At 36.0% G+C, this 23,859-nt stretch overlaps 1 protein-coding gene across 1 annotated transcript in view; it reads left to right on the top strand.

Moving 5' to 3' along the window:
- LOC140167775 (membrane metallo-endopeptidase-like 1) overlaps positions 1–23,859 on the top strand; it is a 75,994-nt gene that overhangs the window by 32,421 nt on the left and 19,714 nt on the right. Inside the window, exons 11-18 of the mRNA XM_072191067.1 lie at positions 10,527–10,604; positions 11,638–11,744; positions 12,642–12,700; positions 13,240–13,291; positions 16,909–16,976; positions 17,225–17,355; positions 18,334–18,399; positions 19,675–19,764. Of these exons, the coding sequence (XP_072047168.1) occupies positions 10,527–10,604; positions 11,638–11,744; positions 12,642–12,700; positions 13,240–13,291; positions 16,909–16,976; positions 17,225–17,355; positions 18,334–18,399; positions 19,675–19,764 (651 nt within the window). The remainder of the gene's footprint in view (positions 1–10,526; positions 10,605–11,637; positions 11,745–12,641; positions 12,701–13,239; positions 13,292–16,908; positions 16,977–17,224; positions 17,356–18,333; positions 18,400–19,674; positions 19,765–23,859) is intronic.

The raw sequence follows: 23,859 nt of genomic DNA, 5'->3' as shown, positions 1-23,859 counted from the left end.
TGACCGGTGAATCCGTCCCATGTGGCACCAGCAGGAACGTCGACCCTATCAGGAAAGTGGGGGAAGAGAGGGTGTTTGAGAGGGTTTGAGGCCCCTCAGAGGCAGTGGCATAGCAAGCACGTTTTCAGAGGGTGGACAAAGTGGGGAAAGACAACTGGTCAAAAATGGGCTAAAAAGTACAAAAAGGGCTACAAATCTTACATATCAGGGCAACCAGCGTCCGGGGGGGGGAATTGAGGTGAGAAACCTTTGGACAATGAAGGACCAATTGAAGCCATTTGTGGATCAATTTTAGCACTAATATTGGATACTATTTTAGTTTGAAAAAGCCGCAAATTGGTGAAACGAAAGCCTAATTGAAGAAATTGAAAAGTTTTCACCATTATTGTATAATATAAACAATTGTTCTAAACATAACACGTGGATGTCCAAAGCAGAAGCAAAATGACAGACTTGTCCATTTTTCAAAATGAAGGTCCAATTGAAGCCATTTGTATGGGCAATGTATTTACATTATTAGGCCTATTGTGTAAAAATTTAGTTTTAAAAATGGAAAATTTGGAAAATTGTTTTTGGTGCATCATTTTTACACTATTATTGCCTTAAACAATAAACAAAGAAGGCCCGAATTGAATTTGCAAAATTTAAAATGTTACACGGGTCCACTGACACTTCGATATAAGACTTCAGACTCGTAATTTCAGGTAAAGCATGCATGGATTGATATGTTAAAGTCAGGAATAAACCTAAGTCCGTCTTAAATACTGACTTTGGTGACAAAATATCACGGGCTCTGCATATGGACTGGCCGGCAGTAATTTTCACAGGCTTTTGCGCCAAGGAACCACATTTAAGCACTGCCTATAATAATCACAGGTCTATACTTAGGCTTACTACTACCCTGGGCCTACTCAATAACATACAATTTAACCTTTTCCATGTTTTCTCTTCTTTTTTCTTTCTTGTCAAGCACTAAAACTGGTAGGAATTTGATATTGTGTCCTCTACCCTTCAGAAAGTGCCCTCCCTCAATACTATGCATAGGCCTACTAAATTACGTGCAATTTAACTTTTCTCTTCTCTTCTCTTCTCTCTTCAATTTTTCTCACTTTCTTTTCTTTTTTCTCTCCTTTCCCCTTTTTCTACTTGTCAGTCACTAAAGTACTGGGGGGAATATGATATTGCGTCCCACACCCTTCAAAAAGTGCCCCCCCATGATCGATGCACATGTTCGCCATAGGCCTACATCCGGCACAAGCGCCTGCGAAACCTCCCAAACACCTGCGGTATATAAACGAAAGAATAACGAACAAACCCAGGGTATATATACAGAACAGTCCGAACACACATCGGACAACTTCCGAACATGTGTATTCGGCACACTCCGTTTCAAGTTTTGTGCATGCACAAAACTTGAAACGTATTGTCGACGGACTAAACAAACATCACCTAACACGAAACGCATTTGGCGGATAATAGCAGGACATATGAAGGACATAAAACGAACATTGACGAACACTAACGGATTTGCTAAAATACCATCCGTTTCTTATACGGAAGACCGATCCGGTGTAGTGTGACACTAAGACGGTATGCAAAAATATGCTATCCGGTGGCGAAATCACCAGTTCGGAAGAATATTTCTGTGAAGGCCTCACAGGAACGAATATCAACGAACACGGGCCGAGTGCAACGAACAAAGAACGAACATGAACGAAAGGAGAGCGAACAAACTCCGGCAATATGCAGCACCATACGAACACACATCGGATAAATACCGAACATGTGTATTCGGTACACTCCGTTTCAAGTTTTGTGCATGCAAAAAACTTGCCGACGGACTTAACGAACATCACCTAACACGAAACGCATTTGGCGGATGATAGCAGGACATAAAAAGAACATAAAACGATCATTGACGAACAACAACGGATTAACTAAAATACCATCCGTTTCTGAAGACCTATTCGGTGTAGTGTGACAGGCGCATTAGGCCCGTTTGGCCATAATGGTCACTAGGACCAAATAACACAGCAAAGTGACGTCACTTGCACACATGTATTGTTATTACCCAGACGTTGAGTGTCTGTGTGGTGTGGTTGGAGTCAAATGTCATTAAGGGGCGCTTCCGGTCTAAAACCAAAACCTTGAAAATTTTAAGTTCAAAAAGTAAACAGCAGAGTGACCTTGCATTCACATTATGTATTGTTGCTCTCCAATGCATGCAGGATATTTTTAGATTTAGGGTCAAAGTTCATTATTGGTATCATTTTCGGTCAAAAAACAAGTCAACATTTTTATTAACCAGTAAAAACATAGCAAAGTCATACAACACTAAAAATTAGTAATACACCTATAAAAGATTAGTCATTCACTAAATGACTAACTTTTCAAGCTGAATGACTAATTAGACATGTGTAGACTAAGTTTTAACAGTCAATTACTACTTGCGATTTTGCAAAGACTAATTAAAAGTTTTGTATTACTAATTATGCTCGTTGACTAATTAAGATTGCACCGATTTACTAATGCAATTGGTCAGGTAGAATTACAATGACTAATTAACATGGACATTACTAATTGCATGACTAATATATCAATGAAAGACTAATGTGAATGCGAACCACTGGCCATGCCAGAGCTTTTGACTAATTAAGCTTAGTCGAAAGACTAATTATTTGGGTGACCGGTTGCCAAAGTTAACTTGCAAGGTAATTATCGTCTGCATGTCATGGTGAAATGCGTGTCCACCAAAGGGTAAGAATTTGTGATTTTCTCTCAAATGTTTGATGTATAACTAGCTTGTATGTTTTTGTAAGATCCCAGGTATTACTAGATATTGAAATATACTATATTCGATACCATAATACAGTAATATCATGCATACTGCACGGCCCTGCACTTCTAGATCGCCTTGATAAGAGTTCGAAGCCCTGTCATCAACAGAGGGCAGTAAACCTGATGTAAAGAATATCCCATATCGCGCTAATGAGCTGGTCAATAAGCATATAAAATGCTCATTTCCGGCAAAAATTGACAAGTAACTTGCACAAATTTCTAGATACAGTTACTATAAGGTCGTGCGATGTATTCAAACCATTTGTTAATCATTTATTTCTTTAGGAAACAATAATTATTCATTATGAATATTACTGCTATGTTGATGACATCATAGTTACTCGCATTTTGTTCATTTTTAAATTTTGAAACATTTGACGCTCAAAAGTCACACAAATCAATCAGATATATCTTTCTTTATTTCACCTGAGTTTCCTTGCCAAGATTCTAGCATCAGACCATTCTCTTTCTCAAGATACAGCCTTTTGTGTTCACTTCTGTATAATTCTTATAATTTGTATTATGCATACAAATAGCGATGCACGCTTTTGTTGTGTTTTTGATAGTTTTTGATAGTTTTCATGTCCGATTTTAACGATTAAACATTATTCCCTTTACAAAAACGAAGTAACAAAACATACAACAGTATGCAACATTCTTCATGAACTTGACCATCTATGTTTGGATTGTGATGAGATTCTCTCTTTTTGAATCTTACTTGTAAAATATTATTTTTTATCACAATTTCTCATCAAATTCATACATTTCTGGGTCAAAAGTCACTTAAAACACTTTGTAGTTTTGAAATTTGGTTTAGATATAACGCTAATAAAATAATTTGGGTTGATCAAGCAATCGCTTTTTATGATTTTCAAGGCAATATGCATAAATGATGAATCTGCATGTACATAATTTCTCACTTCAGTAAGCTCGTCTTTTGACCAACGTTCATTATTGATCACGGTTTCTATTGTAGGCCTATGCAATTGACATCAAAGAACGACATGTGTATGAGCTTATCAAAGAACGACATGTGTATGAGCTTATCAAAGAACGACACGTGTATGAGCTTGTGCATTGAAGCTGATTACACGTGGATAGACAAAGGGATAGGCATCCTAGACTGCTGCCCTCTGTTGAAATATGCATCCTAGGTCTAGACAATAGGCGGATTAGCGGCCATTTTGTCTTCGACATGATTTTATTCACGTGTCCTTATACTTTAGTACACAAATATACAAGTTAACAGGTTTAAGCCTTGTTCACACAGTCGGACTTAAACCACTTAATACCGGACTTAAATTACGTCGGTAATAGTATCGGGTATAAGTGGCAGTGTGAATGAGCGTCGGATATAACTATATCCGACGTAATGTGGTTTAAATCCGACAATTTAAATCCGAAGATGACCAGGGTTAAGAGCTGTTAAGACCGATCGAAACGTTACGATCGGTAATAGTAATTACGTGTGAACACTGAACAGCGCTTTTGGGCTGTCGGATATAACTGTGACCTTTCACCTTTCTGCGTGATTCAGCGTGAAGAACACTTCCGGGTTAAATTAAATCACTCGCGCAACTGATTTGAAGCAAAGTATAAATAGTGTGACCAGTGAGAGATAAAACAAAATCATCATGGATGCAGGTGCGAATATCAAACGCAATAGAGGAATGAACTGAAAAGAGAAGGAGACATTAGCTCTGCTGACCATTTCCGGTTAGTTATGACCGGTAATAGCTCGGATATAAACACGTCGGACATAGAGCTATTGCCGACTCGTCGTGTTCACACAGTCGGACTATTACCGACTTAAATTACGTCGGTAATAGTATCGGATATAAGTGGCAGTGTGAATGAGCGTCGGAAAAAAAAAAATTACTATATCCGACGTAATGTGCTTTAAATCCGACAATTTAAGGCTGAAGATGACCAGAGTTAAGAGCTGTTAAGACCGATCGAAACGTTACGTCCGGTAATAGTAATTACGTGTGGACACGCAGCACTATTGGGCTGTCGGATATAATTGTGAGTAGGCCTATATCACTCGCGGAAAATTTTAAGCAGAGTAATTTATGGCTGCAGCTGCAAATATTAATATAAACTAGCGGGATGCAGGCCTTGCCGTTTAGATTTTAAAGGCGAGTGGTTAATCACTCGCTAGCATGATTGTAGGCGAGTGGTCGAATTTTCACAAATATCACTTATTTAGGAAATAATCAAGTAGAGTTTCTGTCTTGACACGGTATTTATGTACATTTATGTTGAAATGCGCGCGAAGCGCGCTAACATTTTTCACTTTCTACGCTTGGAGGCAGTACAGCATCGATTAAATACTGAAATGGCTGATTCAGTGGCTGATTTTGGGAGATTCGCAGCGAGTGATATTTAGTGTCTATGGCGAGTGGAAAATCGCTCACTAAAAATCGAGTTTGGGCGAGCGGCGGCGAGCGAGAGCGATCGCTCGCCTCAAACGGCAAGGCCTGGGGATGCGATTATTTTTTTCGGACATCACCGTTAGATGAGTAAATGGGAGCGTTCACTATAACAGGAAGAATTACTGAACAGGTAGAATCATTGAAAATGAACATTGAAATCTGTTCTTTATTTCCCTTTTAGCTTCTTTTTTTATTTGCTGCTTGTGATTTCCCGTTTCCATAGAGGGGTCAATTGGAATGACAAGGAAACATTGGCTATACTCAAAATTTGGAGAGACACGGAAAGTATTTCGGCGATAAAAAAAAAAGCTTTGGGAGGAGATAGCCACGCTATTACATGACAAGGGGGGGGTCCGATACGGTCGGGGAGCAGATACCTGTAGTGATAAAGGCACTGAAAACTCTCCATCGCACGCCATGATCGGGTGAAAAATTCAGGCGCAGGAGCAATTGACCATCCTTATTTTGGATAACCTACACGAGTTTCGGGGGGGTAGTAAAAGTTAACCCCAGAGGGTTCAGTAGGGGGGGGCAGTATGGCCCTGGATGGAGATGGAGATGAAATTTATTAAGCCATAAGCATGATAACAGAAAGGCATGCAATTGCATTTTATAAGATGATTGGGGGGTCCCAAATATATACGGATAGAAAAATAGGGGGTGTCATAAAATATTTTTGATGACCAAAATGTAGGGAGTCACAACACAGCATGACTACAGATAGTGTGTTTATTTTATTCAAAAAGACTGATGCCTGGTTTTTTTTGGGGACGGGGTGTAAACGGTGGGGGGGTCATAAAATATTTGCTGCCGAAATAGGGGAGGTCGCAATTTTATTGAAGCCGACTTTTTGTAAATTTGGACCCCCCCCCCAAGAAAAAAATAGCATGATGATGGGAGTCAGTGTAATTTTTTTATTTTTGTCATTTTTTCAAAGATGTCCACCATAGTAGGGCCTACATGTATAAAATGCGATATAGAGCTAAGTCTACTGTAAAATGGGACTACTTTGTCAAACTAAAATAATAATAATAATAATAATAACAACAACAACAACAACAACAACAACAACAACAACAACAATAATAATAATTAAAAATAATAGAACCTACATAAATACAAAATTGGTCTTAATTTTGGAACTTTTGAATTTGCATTTTTCTTACATGACATACCTACCGCATTGTCTGTAATTTGTTCTAAATAGGGGCGTTTATTGAAAGTGAATTTTCAGTGAAAACATTTAAAATCGGGTTAAATTTTCTGATGATGCTCATGTAGAAAGAAGAGATTTATGACCGGTAATAGGCTTTAACGGACATAACACGTCGGGCATACGCTGGCGAAGTTACGTCATTTATCGGATTATTTACCATAGCAATAGGTGAAAACAATTTTGAACATTTCGCGCTGTACTACAAGCAGGTTGCACTCATCACCTGTATGTCTGTAATCATAGATTGAATACAATACCGGTCTTTTCAAAGATACTAATCTTACAGGTGCAACTAATCAGCATGATTCACCTATTGCTATGGTAGTTAATCCGATTATTACGTAACTTCGCCAGCGTATAGGGCTATTGCCGACAAATGTGGACGCACTAAGGGATTAGCGGAAATATTTAATTCGATCGGACATAAGCCTAGATAAAATATTACCGGGAATAAGTGCATGTGTGAACACAGCTTTACAATATTAAAATTATATTAGTAAATCGATCAAATGACGGTGATTGTTCAGGTATTATATGCTTGATAAAATTAAACTGTCTGACCAGCTAGTATTCTCCTCCGCCGTCAGTGTGATTCCAGACATTCCACGTACCGTGTTGCGAAGGTGGAGGAGACTAAAGCTGTATTAACGAACACGCACGCGTTAAGAATGATGTAGTCTAAGTCGAACAATAGCGTGACGTAGTTTCCGGCATTGTTCCTATGCACTTTCACCCTCCTGTTTGAACCCTAGCGACCAGAACTATGAACACTTTGAAGTGTTAGCACCTTGCAGAGCCGTGACTGAGCGGCAACATTGACTGTTCATGATGTGCATGTGTGTTAAATTAAGCTTTACATTCATGCTTTATACCATGATACGAAATAACACATAGGCCTATTATGATTGTCCTGAATTTATTGCTACATAATCTATTGTCTTGCTTGACTATATTTTAGGCCTTTAAATACCAGTAATGTATACAGTATTTCCACGAGCGTGACTTGTACTAGGGCCGTACACACTTGGTCGAAAATATTGGGGTGGTCATTAGCTCGAGATACTCTAGCTAAAATACAGGTTTACATTTACTATCTTACATTATCTTGGTGTATTTCAGCTAGAGCTCCAAACGACAAGCTTCCGGGTTTTTTGGAGAACAATACTGTTACGTAAGATGAAGAAGAAACCCGCCTCGGAGCCCGCCCTACTCATTATTTCATTGTACTTATTGCAATTTGCCTCCACATTACGTAATCAACACAAAGCTTTTGTGAGGATTAGTGAGTGGATAAGAAACTGACAGTGGAGGATACGAAGGACACGCCGATTGTTAGTTGTCAATCATGAATTGCCGCAACGTATTAATATTTACTGCATGGCATTCCGCAAACACCAAGACAAATTATGCCGTATTTTTCCAAAGATCATCTCATATGAAGTAAGCTGAATGCGATCTGTACTTTTGTAACATTCCGATCGCTTTTGATCACCTATTATCGGCGAATTTGCTTGAAAACACGTGAGTTCATGTTGTGTAAACATAATTAGCATAGGCACAAATGAAATTACGATGCAATACAATGCAATTTGAATGCGCAGCAGACCTATAGAAATAACGTTGCCCGGTTTTATGCAGAATTAGACCCTGTCTGGTGGTCATCAAGAAAGAAAGTGATCCACGGCACACCATGACTAATTTTATTAGGCGTAATTATAGCTCATGTGAAAGACGAATTATTGTTGTTTTTTGACTCATCTATTGTCTTGCTTGACTAATTAATATTTTTGCATGACTATTTAAATTTTGTGCATGACTAATTGAATACCTGAGTGGAAGGAGGGCCCAACTCCATTTTACCAAAATGAGTTTATCAGATCTTAAAAGACCTGTACCGTTGCCATTGCAACATATATTATTTCAAATGTATGTTATGTATGTTCATGTACCAGTGCTCAATGTCCCCTAAAGATAAAAACAGTCTGTCTCTTGAAACTTTTCCAAATAGTGTATTTTTTGTTAGTGTCTCAAAAAAAGTGTTCATGGAGTTGGGCCCTTCTTCCACTCAAGTATTCAATTAAATTGTGTGCATTACTAATCTAGCAAATAATTAGTCCAATTAGACGTTTTTGAAAGACTAATTATATTTAGTCATTTGACTAATCTTTGATGTGATGACTATTTAATAATTAGTCCAATTAGACCATGTGAATGACTATTTTTTTTGTCATTTGACTAATTGATTCTAACAGTGTATAACTAATAGAGGCGGCAGTACAAACAAGCATTATTATAAGAATAATCTATTGTATATATCACATTATGGCTTGAAGTGTAAGAAAACTTCTACAAGCATAAACGGTTCCAAAAAAGTAAGTCCCCCCCCCAAGACATTTTAGTATAATCCAAAAACGGCTTGATCAATTCTCTTGTTTTAAAGTTTGGAACATAGACTGATTAGTTATGCATCAAGTGAGTGGGTTTTTGTTGCCAATTTTTATCATCTTCATTACAAAGTGCAGCCATTTATGAAATTTTCGGTCAAAAAAAGGTTGCATTTTTCTACATAGGGTTTTTATGCTTCAATTTGTGTTTGAAAATTTTTTCCCTGTAAGTGAGTAATTTAATCAAAAAGAAGCAAAATTGAATTTAATTAAATTTAAGCTTTTCCTGATTTAGGTGTCACACATTCAAAAACAGTTTTTATGGTTCAGTGAATAAATTAAAATGAATGCTGCAGCTTATTAATGTCGTTCAATAATGAACTATAGGCCTTCCTTAATGTGAGATGGCTTCCAAGCATCGTTCTTCTCTGCTGTTGGTCAAGCTGGTTCCCCGCATGCTGCAGGATTTGCTGCAAAGTCCTTTACTGGTGGTGTTGTCCGCTTGTAACAAGTTGAATCTTGATAACGGCCATCCATATAAATGTTTTGAACCATTCAATGAATGACCAATGAAACAAGTGTATAGGGATCCAGCATAAAAGATCTAACCAGGAATATGTTGCTCCATTAGTTAAATTAATCAATGAACACAAGATTTGTCACTGAAGTTACAGTTGTTCCTTCCTAATAAATTTAATTAGAATGAAACACTTATTAAATTTGCGCATTTTAATGCATACAAAAAGCCAATTTAGAAAAGTGCAAATTTTGTTGATGAATAAAATTTCATAAACGGGTAAATGATTACTCACTGAACCATAAAACATGTTTGAAATGTGTAAAAATTAATTCATGAACATCTTAACTAAAGTTACTTTAATAAAAAACAAAAACAAAATATAGAAACATTCCTTTTTGATTAATTTCCTTCAAGTGAAAGAGGTCTGAAACCAAATGTCATGCATAAAAAGTCTATGTAGAAAAGTGCAGCTTTTTTTGGCCGAAAATTTTATAAATGGCTGTATTTCTAAGTGAAGATGATAAAAGATAACAACAAAACCCCGCTCACTTGATGCATAACTAATCAGCCTATGTTCCAAACTTAAAAACAAGAGAATTGGTAAGGCCGTTTTTGGATTATACCAAAAATTCTTAGGGGGGGGGCTTATTTTTTGGAACCGCTTATATGCCTCTAAACTGAAACTAGTATACTAATGAGGGTTTTTTTTGACGAAAGAAACGAAAGATATACATTTTATATCGCCAATTTCAAAAAATCAAAATTAATTGATATCAGGACATTCGGATTCCTCGTATTCAGAATGCAATTCGATATGTCTGATGTGCACTCATGTCCCACAAAAAATACTGTGCGAACGTTGCTATCCGATCTCTTAAAACAAAAGCGATTCCTTACCAAATAAAGTGGACGATCACGATAGTTCTGCGTATTTTGATACCTCTTTAGGCACGATGCGACTTAATTCTTCCAAGTTATACCAATTTCAATATAAAGAGAGAGAGAGATTAAAAGGGGATAATGTGATGTGATCAGTGAAAACTAGCATTTAAATAGGAATCTATTTTTATGCAAATCACACTTGATTGCTTTAAGGTTTCAAGTAATTTGTGTTTTCCTCCTGCCTGTTTTAGATTGATGCAATGCGTCAACAGATTGGATACCCGGATTGGATCTATGAAGATGACACTCTAAATGAATATTACATCAAGGTAGGTATCACTGTCAGGTATTTAGGCGAGGTTAAGGAATATCATGAAATTTAAATTGGCCGATTGAAATATTTCAATCTTTTAACGATTTATGATAGGAATCAATCTAAATAGATTGAAAAATAGATTGAAATGTTTTTTTGGTTTGACTTTTTGCAGACTGATTTCACTATCCAATCATGTGTTACCCCTAATGTACTGCCAAATGGCATGTCTTGCATATGTTTGTAATGAGATTTAAACTTTTAGAGTGAATATTTTCAATCTTTTTTTCAACTGGAAAGGATTTGTCCCTAATTCGGGACGGTAAAAGATTGAAAACAATGAAAATCTAACCCTTTCTACTGAACATTCAATCGAATAAGATTTGCCCCTAACTTCAATCGCTATAAGATTGAGAATCACTCATTTTGATTGAAAAAAAAAGAAAATTCAAATCATTCGACTGAATATACAATCAAAAACGATTTGTCCCTAATTCGGGACGGCACACGATTGAAAATTCCATCTTTTTGACTGAATATTCAATCGGGCAATTTAAGAGAGTATATTCCTAGTCGTATATTGTTGATCGTTGTTGTACGTGGCTACTGTCATGCGACGTATAACACGGCTGATTTTTTTCCTAGAAAGAAACTTTCATGTCAATTGTTGCTTATTTACCTTGGAAAAATACTCTTAATTATTTATTGTTGTTAATGAGTTACGTATGATTTACAAAAGTGTTGTTTCAGCCCGCTTTACAACATAACTCAAGAACCACAGGACCTACAAAAGTATATCTGTGATATTTGAATTATTCTACAAACTTGCTATGGAATGATCAATGCAATGATCACTACCATTCGCAAGATGCTGTGAACTACCAAATCGCAACAGTTTAAAATAGTTGCTAACCTTTAAGAAATAGACAGGATCCATGGTTTATATTATAGGAATGGTTCAAAAAATCTAGTGTTCATCAGAATGGGGAAATCACAATTTGTTATGACAACACAACAAACTCAAATATATTTGAAACTTTTTTTTTCAGTTTAATGTAGAAGCAGGTAATAAGTACTTTGAAAACTCAGTAAGTCAACGAATCTGGATTGCATGGGAACGTTTGACACGCTTGAGGAAATCTGTCGATAAAGATGAGTGAGTTACAGTGTTAAATGTATTTATCCAGAGCAATGCACAGCGTCATCATCCCTATATTTTCATGTCAAAAATTGCCGTGATAGTACGGCGAATCCTCTCGTTTTTCAATAGCTACGCATGGCGATTTTGTTCGAGATAGGCCGAGCAACTCAGGCTAAGCATAGTACGACTATCATATGAGATACCACCAAGTTCTATTCTACACGTTATTAGGATTTGCGCATGCTCTAGTATCCCATATGGTGTTGCTATTACAAGGAAATTCGATTTGTTTTCAGGTAAAAGCCGGGTTTTGTTTTTAATACACTAACTTGAAATTAAATACACTAATTAGCGACCATTGCTGTTTGCTCTGGATACATTTTTACTGCTCTTTTGGCGTAACGATTTTTAAATCGTAAGTTAAAATTGTGATATATTTAATTATGAGAATTACAATTATATAAAGGAACACATTTAGCCCATTCACCTATGATCCAGGTGCTTGTATTATAATATTCGATCACACGTGTATATCACAATGCATATGTAAACTTTCTTTATCTATGTCAATAATAGAATATTGATTTCACCAACGGAGTATGGAGCTGTATGAGCAAATATTTATAATGTAGGGTGTTGACACTGTGCAATGTCTGTAGATATAAAAGACGAGTGCCAAGTGTAATAAGCCTATGACATCACTCCAAGGCCCATGAGTAGCCAATATCATTTGGCAGCTCATATTGAACTTTTTAGTGCACAGGGGAGATATATTAGGGGTATGCCTACCCCCCCCCCCCGGGGGGTACTCATCAAGTTCATAAAGCCCTGCTTGTGGAATTTTGTGAATACAATATAGTCTTTTGCTTTAATCAATGATGAGTGACAACGTAATTCATTTGTCTTGAACAGATGGAGTACAGGACCTGCAGTAGTGAATGCTTATTACTCCAAATCTCGAAATAGGATGGGTAAGAAGAAAGATGAGTTGTTATGTTACATCAACAAATAAGCATTATACTGTACATTAATAATACATTACCCTAAATTGATAATTTGGTGCACGAAAAAAAGCTTATTAAATCCCAAACTTTAAGTTGATTCTGATTTTGCGTTTATGAGTTATGCATGATAATGTGTAGTACACTGATTATGTGCATTACATTCTACATAAACATTACGTAGCCAGAGCTTTCCAGTGGTATAAAAATCTCAACTTTTTTTGAGAAAAGTTTGGGGGGATGAGGTTGTGGATCATAATATGCCCCTGAAGACTTTTATAAGTGGCATGATCCGACTAACCCTGAACCTCGAATTCATTACACTTCCTAATCATCAGACTTATGATATTGATGATATTATACCTATGTAAATTATATTCCAGTTTTCACAATTGAGATCTTTCACGCATCTGAGCTCGGAAAGTGCCCGAGTTAAAAAATCAATTTCAAAAACTGTTGGGAAAGATTTTGTAACAATTACATTGCTTAATTTTCCGATTTCTTTTCAGTTTTCCCAGCTGGAATTTTGCAACCACCGTTTTACCACAAAGATTCTCCCTGGTAAGTTAAATGGCCTTGTACGAGCGTATGAGGGATTAAATAGGGATGGTGGGGTGGGTGGATGGGAGGGTGTGAATGTTTGTTTTAGAATCTTATCAATATCTTCCAAACACAAATATATTGCCCCACTTTCAACCACAAATGTCAGCGAAGGCAACATATAACAAAGGCTACAAAGAATGAAAATCTACATATCCTAGCTAATTTGGCTAACTCGGATAAATGACCCGGTGACCTTGACATAATACTGTGGAAATAATTCGCCTATTACCATAAAACTTAACATTCGGTCATTTTAAATTAGTTTTGGTCACATTATCCTGCCTAAGCTCTTGAGTGACATCATTATCGATAGCTATCGACATCTTTGTCTATACCCTTTGTTAGAAACTTTAAATTTGTAGCAAGCCGTTTCGGTTTTTAATTCAGTTTGTTATGTAATCGGAAATCAGGTTTGAAGTTACCTTGATCAAATTATACAAAAGAAGTTTTTAAATTTCGCAGTGCAATATTCACGAGCAGAGAGTCGCACAAGTCCATCTACATTTGAAAGCGTGATTTAGTAGCTTTTAGTTTTGGAAATAGCCATGGCTTATTTCACTGTGAAAAATATAGACCATTGAAAATCGACACTTGAGTGATATATACACTATTATACACTTCTCTATTATATCGCATGCATACGATCGATATAATAGAAAGCTATAGCTTTCTATTATATCGATCGTATGCATGATTATAAAAGTCATATATGACTTCCAATATGCAATATCCAGGCTGGTTTAAATTGACTGTTATTTATTAATCGAGATATTATAAAATGAGAAGAGGGGGGAGAGTGAGGGGGGAACAGGGTGTGGGGGGGTGTAAGTGGAGGGGGGAAAGAGATACAGATGGGAGAGATCATTGGAAGTGGAAAGGGAAGGGGAAGAGCTTGAGATAGAGGAGATATCGAATGTAGGGGAGGCGAGGAGGGGGAGAAGGAGACACTTAGGGAAGAAGAGGTTATACAGGTGGGGGAGAGGGGGGCCTAGGTAAGATATGGGTTGTACTTACCGGGGACAATAAACTAATTCATAATCAAATCATCTCCATCATCATGCATCGTTTATGTTTCATACTAACAAACAAAACTCCCCCAATATACACGCATGATTTCTAGGCCTAGAACTTGGGGTCTAATTATATGGCGACATGAAAGTATGCCACCTACGACAGACTTATCTGAAGTAAGCCTAAATCAGATTTGAAAGACCATCAACTACCGCCTGCAGCGATAGATATCCGATAATAATTATGTTAGCACAAAAGGCCATTATATACTTATGGTTATATACTCTATACTGTGTCCTCCCAGCGGATCTGCTCTACCTTTTAATCCCTTGATTTTTGGTTTCTGAACAAAAGAGAAACCAAAACTTTGAAATGAAAATTTGAAATGAGGGAATCTGTAATAAATTAATCCCGGGAAATTAATCTCATGTGACCCCTGATTTTTCTTCATATGATCTTGAATACAATCGCCATATTTCGTGAAGTATTTTCTACCAAGTATCATGAAAATGCAAAAATCTTTAGTAATTTTACCTCAGATGACCTTGAAATAACCTTGCCACATTTTGTGAGGTATTCTACAAAGTTCTATAAATTTATAGTAATCTTAGTTGCAGAAACCACAAGTTGGAATTTTCTACAACATAATCACATATTAAATACATTTTGTAATCTCACAATTATAAATATAATTGTAAATATATACCCTCTATACCCCCTTAATTTTTTACTGTTACTGTTGCGAAAAGAATATGCCTATGGGACATAGTAAGTCAATGTTTGTCGGGATATGTTGATGGTCTGCACCATGTGTATGTGCATTTCAATACAATATGATAATTTTGAAATCATCCCCTTTTCACTCCCGTTAAGATTGTAGAATACACTGTTAATAATATTCATTAATGTGCAAATGACTAAAAGAAGTCATCATACTTGATCACAGCTGTTGCTGTATAGCTGCAGAATGCAATGGTACACATTGATGTTGGGACCAAAAATATATGCTGTTTGAGAATGGGAGAAAACTAAATCCGCTTAATACCTTCCTGTACAGTATTTGTCACTCGCTACTAATAGGCATGTCACAGTGGCTGCACAATACTTCTGCCACACTGTGCATGCAAGCATAACAGTCAATTGAAAAGCGCGCGCATGAAAGTTGTTCAATTTTGGCAAACATCCATGCCGAAAAATTAATTTCCTCATATGTGCTATTTATCACAATTGTTTGAATTTTTGATATATGGTGTGTGAAACCTTTTTGTGACTACCATCGGTTTTTTTAAAAATAAATATTGCTTCGTTTAAGAGCTACTACCTATTTTTATGGATTGTTGAAGATCCCTCATAAATCAATAAATATAGGCCTTTTGAAAAATCAAGATCTACCACCATTTAGCTGAAATACTAATCTTTCTAAGCATGTAAATTATTTCCGTCGACAACGAATGGCACACTTGAGGAAAACGATTTGAAACAAAACATTTTTAAGTGAGTTTAAAGGAGTAATATTCCAAACCACAATAGCTCTAAGCCATTGTGTGTGTCCAAGGCCACACCATTTTGTATACGCGGTATAATAGAGGGGCTGTTCCGTTTACCGTTTCTCTTCCCATGTTAATCCAGATAACAAAATGTTAATTTAAAGTCTCATTGCAAATGAATTTTTATTTTTACTTTTCGGATTTGGCTTTGAGCAATGGTGACACATACCATATTTACAGAAAAAATGAAAATTCTATTCCAGACACCATCAAAATGTCAAAGTTTTTTTTTGTATTATATTAAAGTAATTAACTGCAGATTCTTTACTCAACATCATAATAGGTTCATACTTGACAAATTCATGATGAATGAAAAGACTTTCATTAAACATCGAAAAAAAACCAAAATTACTCATGCCTAATTTACATAATAATATCATGAATACATAATTAGCTGTAATAAGCTAATTTGCATAATTGATTACTTTTTGTGTATTTTTTGTTATCAATTGAAAGAACTTTGTATACATATGTTTGTGAAAAAACCGCACCCTGATATCATGTACGGTTTTCTTTTGGCATCAATTTTGCATATTAATTAGCTGAACTTAGTAATTTTTTCAACTTTTATTTGTCTGCAGATTGGCCGGAATTGCTAAAATAGTATATTTGGTTAATTTATTATAATTATTCAATGATAGATTTTTTAATTTTGTTTTCTTTGACGAAGTAAAAAAAGATAGGCAATTAACCTGTGATACTTAAATTAACGTTGCTTTTTCAAGCAAGTGTCCAAATAAACCTTCAAAATCTCGAAATGTGCCAATTTTGTCATTATAGCAATTTGTGGCAGATTTGCATTCCATTTATGAGCATCTTAAAATTGGCACTACGTCACAATGCATTGACCGATTTCAATTCGGTTTTTTGATTTTTGATGCTTTAATAAAGGTCATTCACGTAGAAACATTAAATAACGTGTTTCTGCTGCCCTTATTTTTGAGGTGATATACCTACTACTAATTGGAAAAAACTCTTCTTATTTTGTTACTGATTTTGTTCCCTTTATTTTTGAAGGTATTTAAATTACGGAGGAATCGGGACTGTCATTGGGCATGAGATAACACATGGTTTTGATGATAGAGGTAAGACTTACCTGTCCGTTTTCAAGGGGATCACTTCAGGACCCGGGGGAGTGGGTTGATTACGCAGAAATAAGAGTAAATTATGAAGCAGCTGAAGACGAGGAAGAAGAAGAAGAAGAAAAAGAATATATAGAGGAGGAAGAAGAAAAGGAGGAAGAAGAGGAGATGAAACATCGGAATGAAATGTAAGAAATAATCACAATGATGTTGTCGAACCGACAAGCAAAATTACACTTTTGTTATTGCAGGTCGTAAATTTGACAAAGATGGGAATTTAAAACAATGGTGGTCTGATGAATCCTCTGAGAATTTCAATGAAAGAGCACAGTGTATTATTGATCAGTATAGCCAATATGCCATGCCAGAAATTAACAAAACGGTGAGTTTCATGTGAAATAGTTGATATTTGGTCCAGCTTATAGTTTCATTGGGGTTATAGTCAGATCATGGACTGTAGAACTACAATCCATGGTTAGAGTATATGGCAATCCTTGGCAGTGTCTAAATTAATTTGAAGTGGTACAATGTAGGGATCCAAATTCCCAGATGGCCGTAGTGATGAGAATCACAGACCTGCTAAATGTCCCTCATTTTGATGGACTGTCCCTCATTATGGGGTTTTCCAAAGTGAAAAAGAGGGACAGTCATGCTTTCTGAAAATTTCAGTTATGGCAAATTTAAATATAAGAACAGCAGAAAATGAATGAAATTTCACTTAATTAAATCTAAATAAATTTAGACCTGCAAAACCTTCCCTGAATGCTGAAAGTATTGCACACCTCAAGTCTTTGAATTTGTCTGTACCTGGTTTGTGTACTTTCTAACTTGAGTAGGTTGGCAGGTCTGGAATCATGTGCTGGGCATACATGTGCCGAGGGCAAACATTTCCTGCTCTATATATGGATAATGGTGGAATGAGTGCAGCTTACAAAGGCATTGCAAAATGACATTAATTTGTATGGTCCCTGTAACATAAACTCAAAAGGCCTAAAAGTGCAAATTTCTGTACCATATTTCAACAGTTTAGCTTCAAAATGGTGAATTTTCACGTGCTTCGCGGGCATTTGTACCATAAACTTATTCTGTCACTAAAAAGTGCTGAAGTTCACTATATACTTCATTTTTCTAACCTCAGCCCCCCCCCCCCCACCCATGGTATCTACACCACTGATGCCACTACTCACCATAACTGTCTTGATGTTCTTTGCAGGAAGCAGTAAATCTAATATTATATTTCAATTTGACAACAAATGAATCATACAATAAAGATTAGCTTGATGTTTAATTAGCTTTCCTGAAAGGAATAATATCAAGGCCTGCGACATAATCTTTCTCATTTTAAATATCTTTTTTCTAGCTTGATGGTTTTCAAACTCAAGGAGAAAATATTGCAGATAATGGTGGGATGAAAGAATCGTATAAGGTAAGCTGAACCATGGCTTAAAGCCATGTGAGATTTGCTCCACAGCAATCCCCTCAATTTTTCTTGAATTTCTACTTTTTGCTTGATTGTATTGCTCAATGGTGTACTAAATTACCACGTGAAAGATTAAGCCTGGAGTGCTCTTTATAATATATCCGGAGATCTCAGGGTTTTATTCTGAGTTCACAGATCGAGTGATGGCATCGCTTGCATGTGTATCATGAATCACTGTCTGATATATCAATTGTGTTCATATTACTATATGTCTTACGTCTTGACGTATAATAAGGGACCGTTCACAAACACTTGTTAGGGGGGCCTGATGCAAAAAGGGGGCCCTGAAATTTTTTGACCCTCCTAAGGGGGGCCTTGAAAAAATGACCACAATTTTTCCTGGAAAAATTGAGTTTATAGGCTTTTCTATGGGGTTAACCCATAATTTTCATGTCAAAAAGGGGGGGGCACTGAAATTTTTCGAGGTCTGTAAAGGGGGAGGGACTCGAAACATTTTCGCGATAAAATTTTTTTGCATCAGGCCCCCCCTTACAAGTGTTTGTGAACGGTCCCTAAACTGTACACATTCGCTATTCGTCTTTCTTCTTGTTTGAATGACCCAGCTGTGTGAAGCTACACCATAATACGATCGGCGAGCTAATACATGCATTGTAGGCACTGGAATGAAATAGCAATTTTCATTTGTTTGACTCAAAATTAAAAAGGGGTAATGTGGTCAGCGAAAACTAAAATTTAAATAGGAATATATTTTTATGCAAATCACCCATTATGGCTTCAAAGAGTCCCTTGTCAAATAACTAGTGCAAATGTATTAAGAGTTTATCATATGCATTTTATCTCCTCTGGAGTAATTTGCTGAGATGCAATTTCATCATCATTAACTAATGTCTTTAAGGGATGGGCTGTAGTATTGCTGCAGTGTGTCAACCCAAATGAAATGATTGCATGACGTATGTTGGTCAAGCACATCTAGTAATTTCCCCATCAAACCAGAAAGATCAATGGCAGTATCATAAATTTGCATAGTTGTGACATTTTCTACCAAAGCCGTCCTGCTGTGTTGTGATGAAATTTGGTGGAATCTGAAAGAAAAACTGGGTCAAGGTTTAAAGAGGTTACGGCTACAGGTCATCCATCAGCTGTCAAATGTGTTTGACAGTGATCGACTATATCAGGTATGGGGGAGGCAGTTGTGGTTATGAACAGCTGTATTTTCTGCAACAGGACCCAATTTGTCATTTTTCCCCTTTTACCTTGCAGGCATACACAGAAAGTGCCTATTCTAAAAGCAAACTACCAGGCTTCGAAAAGTTTACAACAGAGCAGTTATTTTTCATTAACTTTGCTCAGGTAAGGTAACCAAAAGTTGTGATTGGTTGGGACTACGTCTTAATCAATATAATGGAAGCAAAATGCAATTACAAGACAAATATTGGGACCCCTCCATAGAAGGCGCCCCAATAACCCAGTGGGCACATCAACGTGAAATCAACGTTGAATCAACGTTGATATATCAACGTTGATTCAACGTTGAAAAGTGAAAGTTGACATCAACCTTTTCGTCAACGTTGAATCAACGTTGAATCAACGTTGAAGCTTCAACCTAATTTCAACCTAATTTCAACCCGATTTCAACCTGATTTCAACCTTGTGTTTCATATCAACCTGATATCAACCTAATTTCAACCTGATTTCAACGTTGAATCAACGTTGAATCAACGTTGAAGCTTCAACCTGACTTCAACCCAATTTCAACCTTGCGTTTCATTTCAACCCGATATCAACCTAATTTTAACCTGATTTCAACCCGATTTCAACGTTGCTTTTTAGCTTCAACCTGATATCAACCTAATTTTAACTTCATTTCAACCTCATTTCAACTTCATTTCAACCTAATTTTCATAGGCTTTAATCCTTGGGAGGGGGCGAATTCATTGAAGAAAAGTGATGCACGCTTCGTGCACATTTTCAAATTTCTTTCATGAATATTACATTGAAAGGGTGCGCGCGGCGATTGGGGAAGTTAATTCTGTAGAATTTTACACCAAACTCTATCTTTCAACCAGAATAGTTATCTATACAGATGATTTAAAGTCATTGACATGCAAAAGCTTGAACACGACATACTATACATCTATAGACCTAAAGTTTTCCCAGAGTATTTCGCACTTAGGCCTATATCATTCATATTTGTAAAAAGGGCAGTTTAAATTTGTCCTAAAAATCGAAGTCGCACAAACTCAAAACCAATTTCATAATTATTCGATAATTGAATTTCATAATCATATTTCACATTTGTATCATTAATAATATTGGTCAAATCAAGGTTCAATTTCGTCTCGCATGGTGGTTGTTACTGAGTCATTAAAGCAATTTTGTGTTTTGTCATTCGTCAGATGTTATTAATGGATCATGCAACATGCTTATTTAAAAGGACGGTGTTCATTTTAGATGATGTTGCATGATCTTATTCTTACTTAAAAAAGAAAATAGTCATATAGGCCTATTATGATCTTAAACATGTTAAAGTATATAATTGCATCAATATAATATCTATATATCGTAAAGTTATCAGAGAAGGACATCAAAGAAAGAAAGAAAGAACGACAGAACAGAATGGCATGCAATGATAAAAGCCATCCAATCCCCGAACAAAAATAACTTAAGAATGTTTTGGACTTATAAATATAAATTTTAAGATTTAACATGTTTAATCTTTGTAACAAGTTATTCGATTAAAAAAAGTAAAAAGAAATTATAGCCTCCATACATGATGAGCTCATTTAAGCATAAATAAAAGTAAAAAAATGTAGGCCTAATGCCTATATAAAAACATTTAAAACAAAAAGACCAAAAAAAAAAAAAGAATTTCCATGAAAGAACGCATGCACGATTAATAAATATTCCATATAGGAGACAAAATTAAATAAAACGATAATGAATTTCAATGACAAATGGCGAATTACTTTTAAAATACTTTTGCGAAAGGTATCGCTAAGTATATATTTTATGACGAATTCGACCTGCAATTTGACGAAAATCAATGACTCAAACACGAACCTTAATATAAATGCTACATTAATTTCTTGAGCGATCAGAGTCTGCATGAGTAGGCCTAAAAGTAACAGAACTTTAGTAGGCCTATCTGAGAAAAAAACAGGTCCTATAATTTCGTCGGACTAATATCTCGGGACGAAATTAAAACGTCTTTTGCACGAATATCAATGACACAAGTGCGAAATACTCTGGGGAAACCTATAGGTCCTAGACTTATTATTCGGTCGTAGAATATTCGATGTAACATAATTAGGCCTAGTCCCATTCTATTTCCAGTTATGTTTATGTTGTATCAAATGTTTGATGACGTAAAATCGATAATATATTTCTACCAGATATTCTACCTATTATTTTATCGATTTTCGACATTCGTTACAACTTAAACATAACTGGAAATAGAATGGGACTGGACTATAAAAAAACAAAAAATAACGTAGATATGTTACATCAAATAGTCTACGTCGAATACTTGGAGTCTTGTTTTATAGCGCCCCTAATATAATAGTAATCAATCCTATAATCACTTCATTCTCTTAAACATGTACTAGAAAGAATTTGAATAAAATCATTCATTACAAAAATGATATGCAAGTAGTTTTATAACGTTGTGTAATTTGCATTTATTTTATTTACAACGTTTCTGTTTTTGCACATAATGTTTCACAAATTCATATATTGTATACCGGTACTTAATTCTATTTAAAGAGAAAAATCACAAAACAAGAAGAAAATTAATTAATTAGTACAGAAATGAAAAAAAAAAAAAAAAGAATTGAAAGGGAAAGAAATTAATAAGTAAAAGTATACTAAAAAAGGCATCAAGTTAATAGCAAACCAAAAATCAGAAATCAAAATAACTAAGCGAAAGAACAAGGAGGAGACAAGAAATAGAGACAAATGGAAAGTCAGGAAAGTAGAGAGAAGACGTAACAACATTAGGCCAAGTAAAATAAAAAAAACATTTCACGTCCGGGTTTTTGAAAAAAAGGAGGAAGATGGGGCTTTTTATTTTTTATCGCAAAATCAGTGTAAATACCCATAACTAGAGCTGTTTTAAGGCACACAATAATGCCGGGGAAAAGGAGGAGGCCTCTTTTTATTTGTTGTTCCGAGAGATAGACCCCTCTAATTATCACAAAACCTTCCAAAAGTGTTTCTTGATTATCAGCAAGGCTATAGAAAGCATCTCTAGGTCCTAGACATATTTTTAGAAAAAGTTATGACTGAATTTCAAAAAATAAAAATATAATTGAAGAAACCTCAAAAAAGGAAGCGGGCCCCGGAGCCTGGCCGGAGGGGACGTGAAACATGTTAATTTTTTTATTTGGCCTTATAGAACAAAACAGAGGTTCGATGACGCCCTAATCCTATAGCGTGCTTTTGATGTGATCCCTCTCCCTCCTTAAACGTAAGTGTGAAATGTTGAAAATTCCAACCCAAAAGATAAAATTTTACAGATTTTTAACTATTAAACATAATCAGACTTTTTGACCCCTTCCCTCTAACAAATGGGCGTTTCTTTAAAGGACATAATCGAACTTTTGGTTTGTTCTCTCGACCTATCTATCTGCACACTTCCAATATGTTTTTAAATTATATAGGGTAGGGGTGGTTCAATAATTGTGTACCCCGGTGAATTATGGGGTGGGGGGCGCAACAATATTTTGGCAGGCCAAAAACGGGGGGGGGGGCAACTTGTTTGGCATGTCAAAAAGGGTGGGGACAAGCGATAGGAGGCAGGGCAAGCGATTTTTGGCACAGATATTTTATGGGCAGCGTTTCTATATACATTATTTGCTATTGGCCAGAACTTCACAGAATTGCAGACGTAGGCATACATTAAAGTATATTCCAAGCTACTACCTTCAATTCATATGTTTTTCTTCTTTTTCATTTCTTCTTTCCCCCCTTCCGAAAGAAAAAAACCCTTGTTTTCAGTATAGGGTTATTCACCCTGGTCTTCGATGGCATTTGCTTCTTGTTTCTGGGAGAAGGCATAGGCCTACATTGTCACCATTTATATGGTTTTCATCAAATCCAGACAAGTTTTCAATATCACTATTATCAGCGTATTAGAGTAACAAACTTTTGTTTAATTAGGGCCAAGTCACTTCTGTTGGCTTTGATTCATCTTTCTTTTCTAGAGGACTCAGAAAAGTTTACTTCTGCTTCTTTTCCATAGCACATATCGCTCATTCTACAAAATCCGGTGCCAATAGCCTTTTTTTCCATTCTTTGGTCCACAAAAACTTTGTTGAGCATTTAGGGCATCAAATATGTTGTTTTTCTGGTAGAACTCAACGAGATCTACACGGACATATATAGTTTTCCATACTTTGTATGCTTTCTTCAGCCTGATTAACCCTTGCAAAGGCTCCAAAATCGCTA

The sequence above is a fragment of the Amphiura filiformis genome, chromosome 13, assembly GCF_039555335.1.
Source record: "Amphiura filiformis chromosome 13, Afil_fr2py, whole genome shotgun sequence".
Classification (NCBI taxonomy): domain Eukaryota; kingdom Metazoa; phylum Echinodermata; class Ophiuroidea; order Amphilepidida; family Amphiuridae; genus Amphiura; species Amphiura filiformis.
Note: the sequence above shows the minus strand (reverse complement) of the source record. Positions and strands in the feature narration are given on the sequence as shown.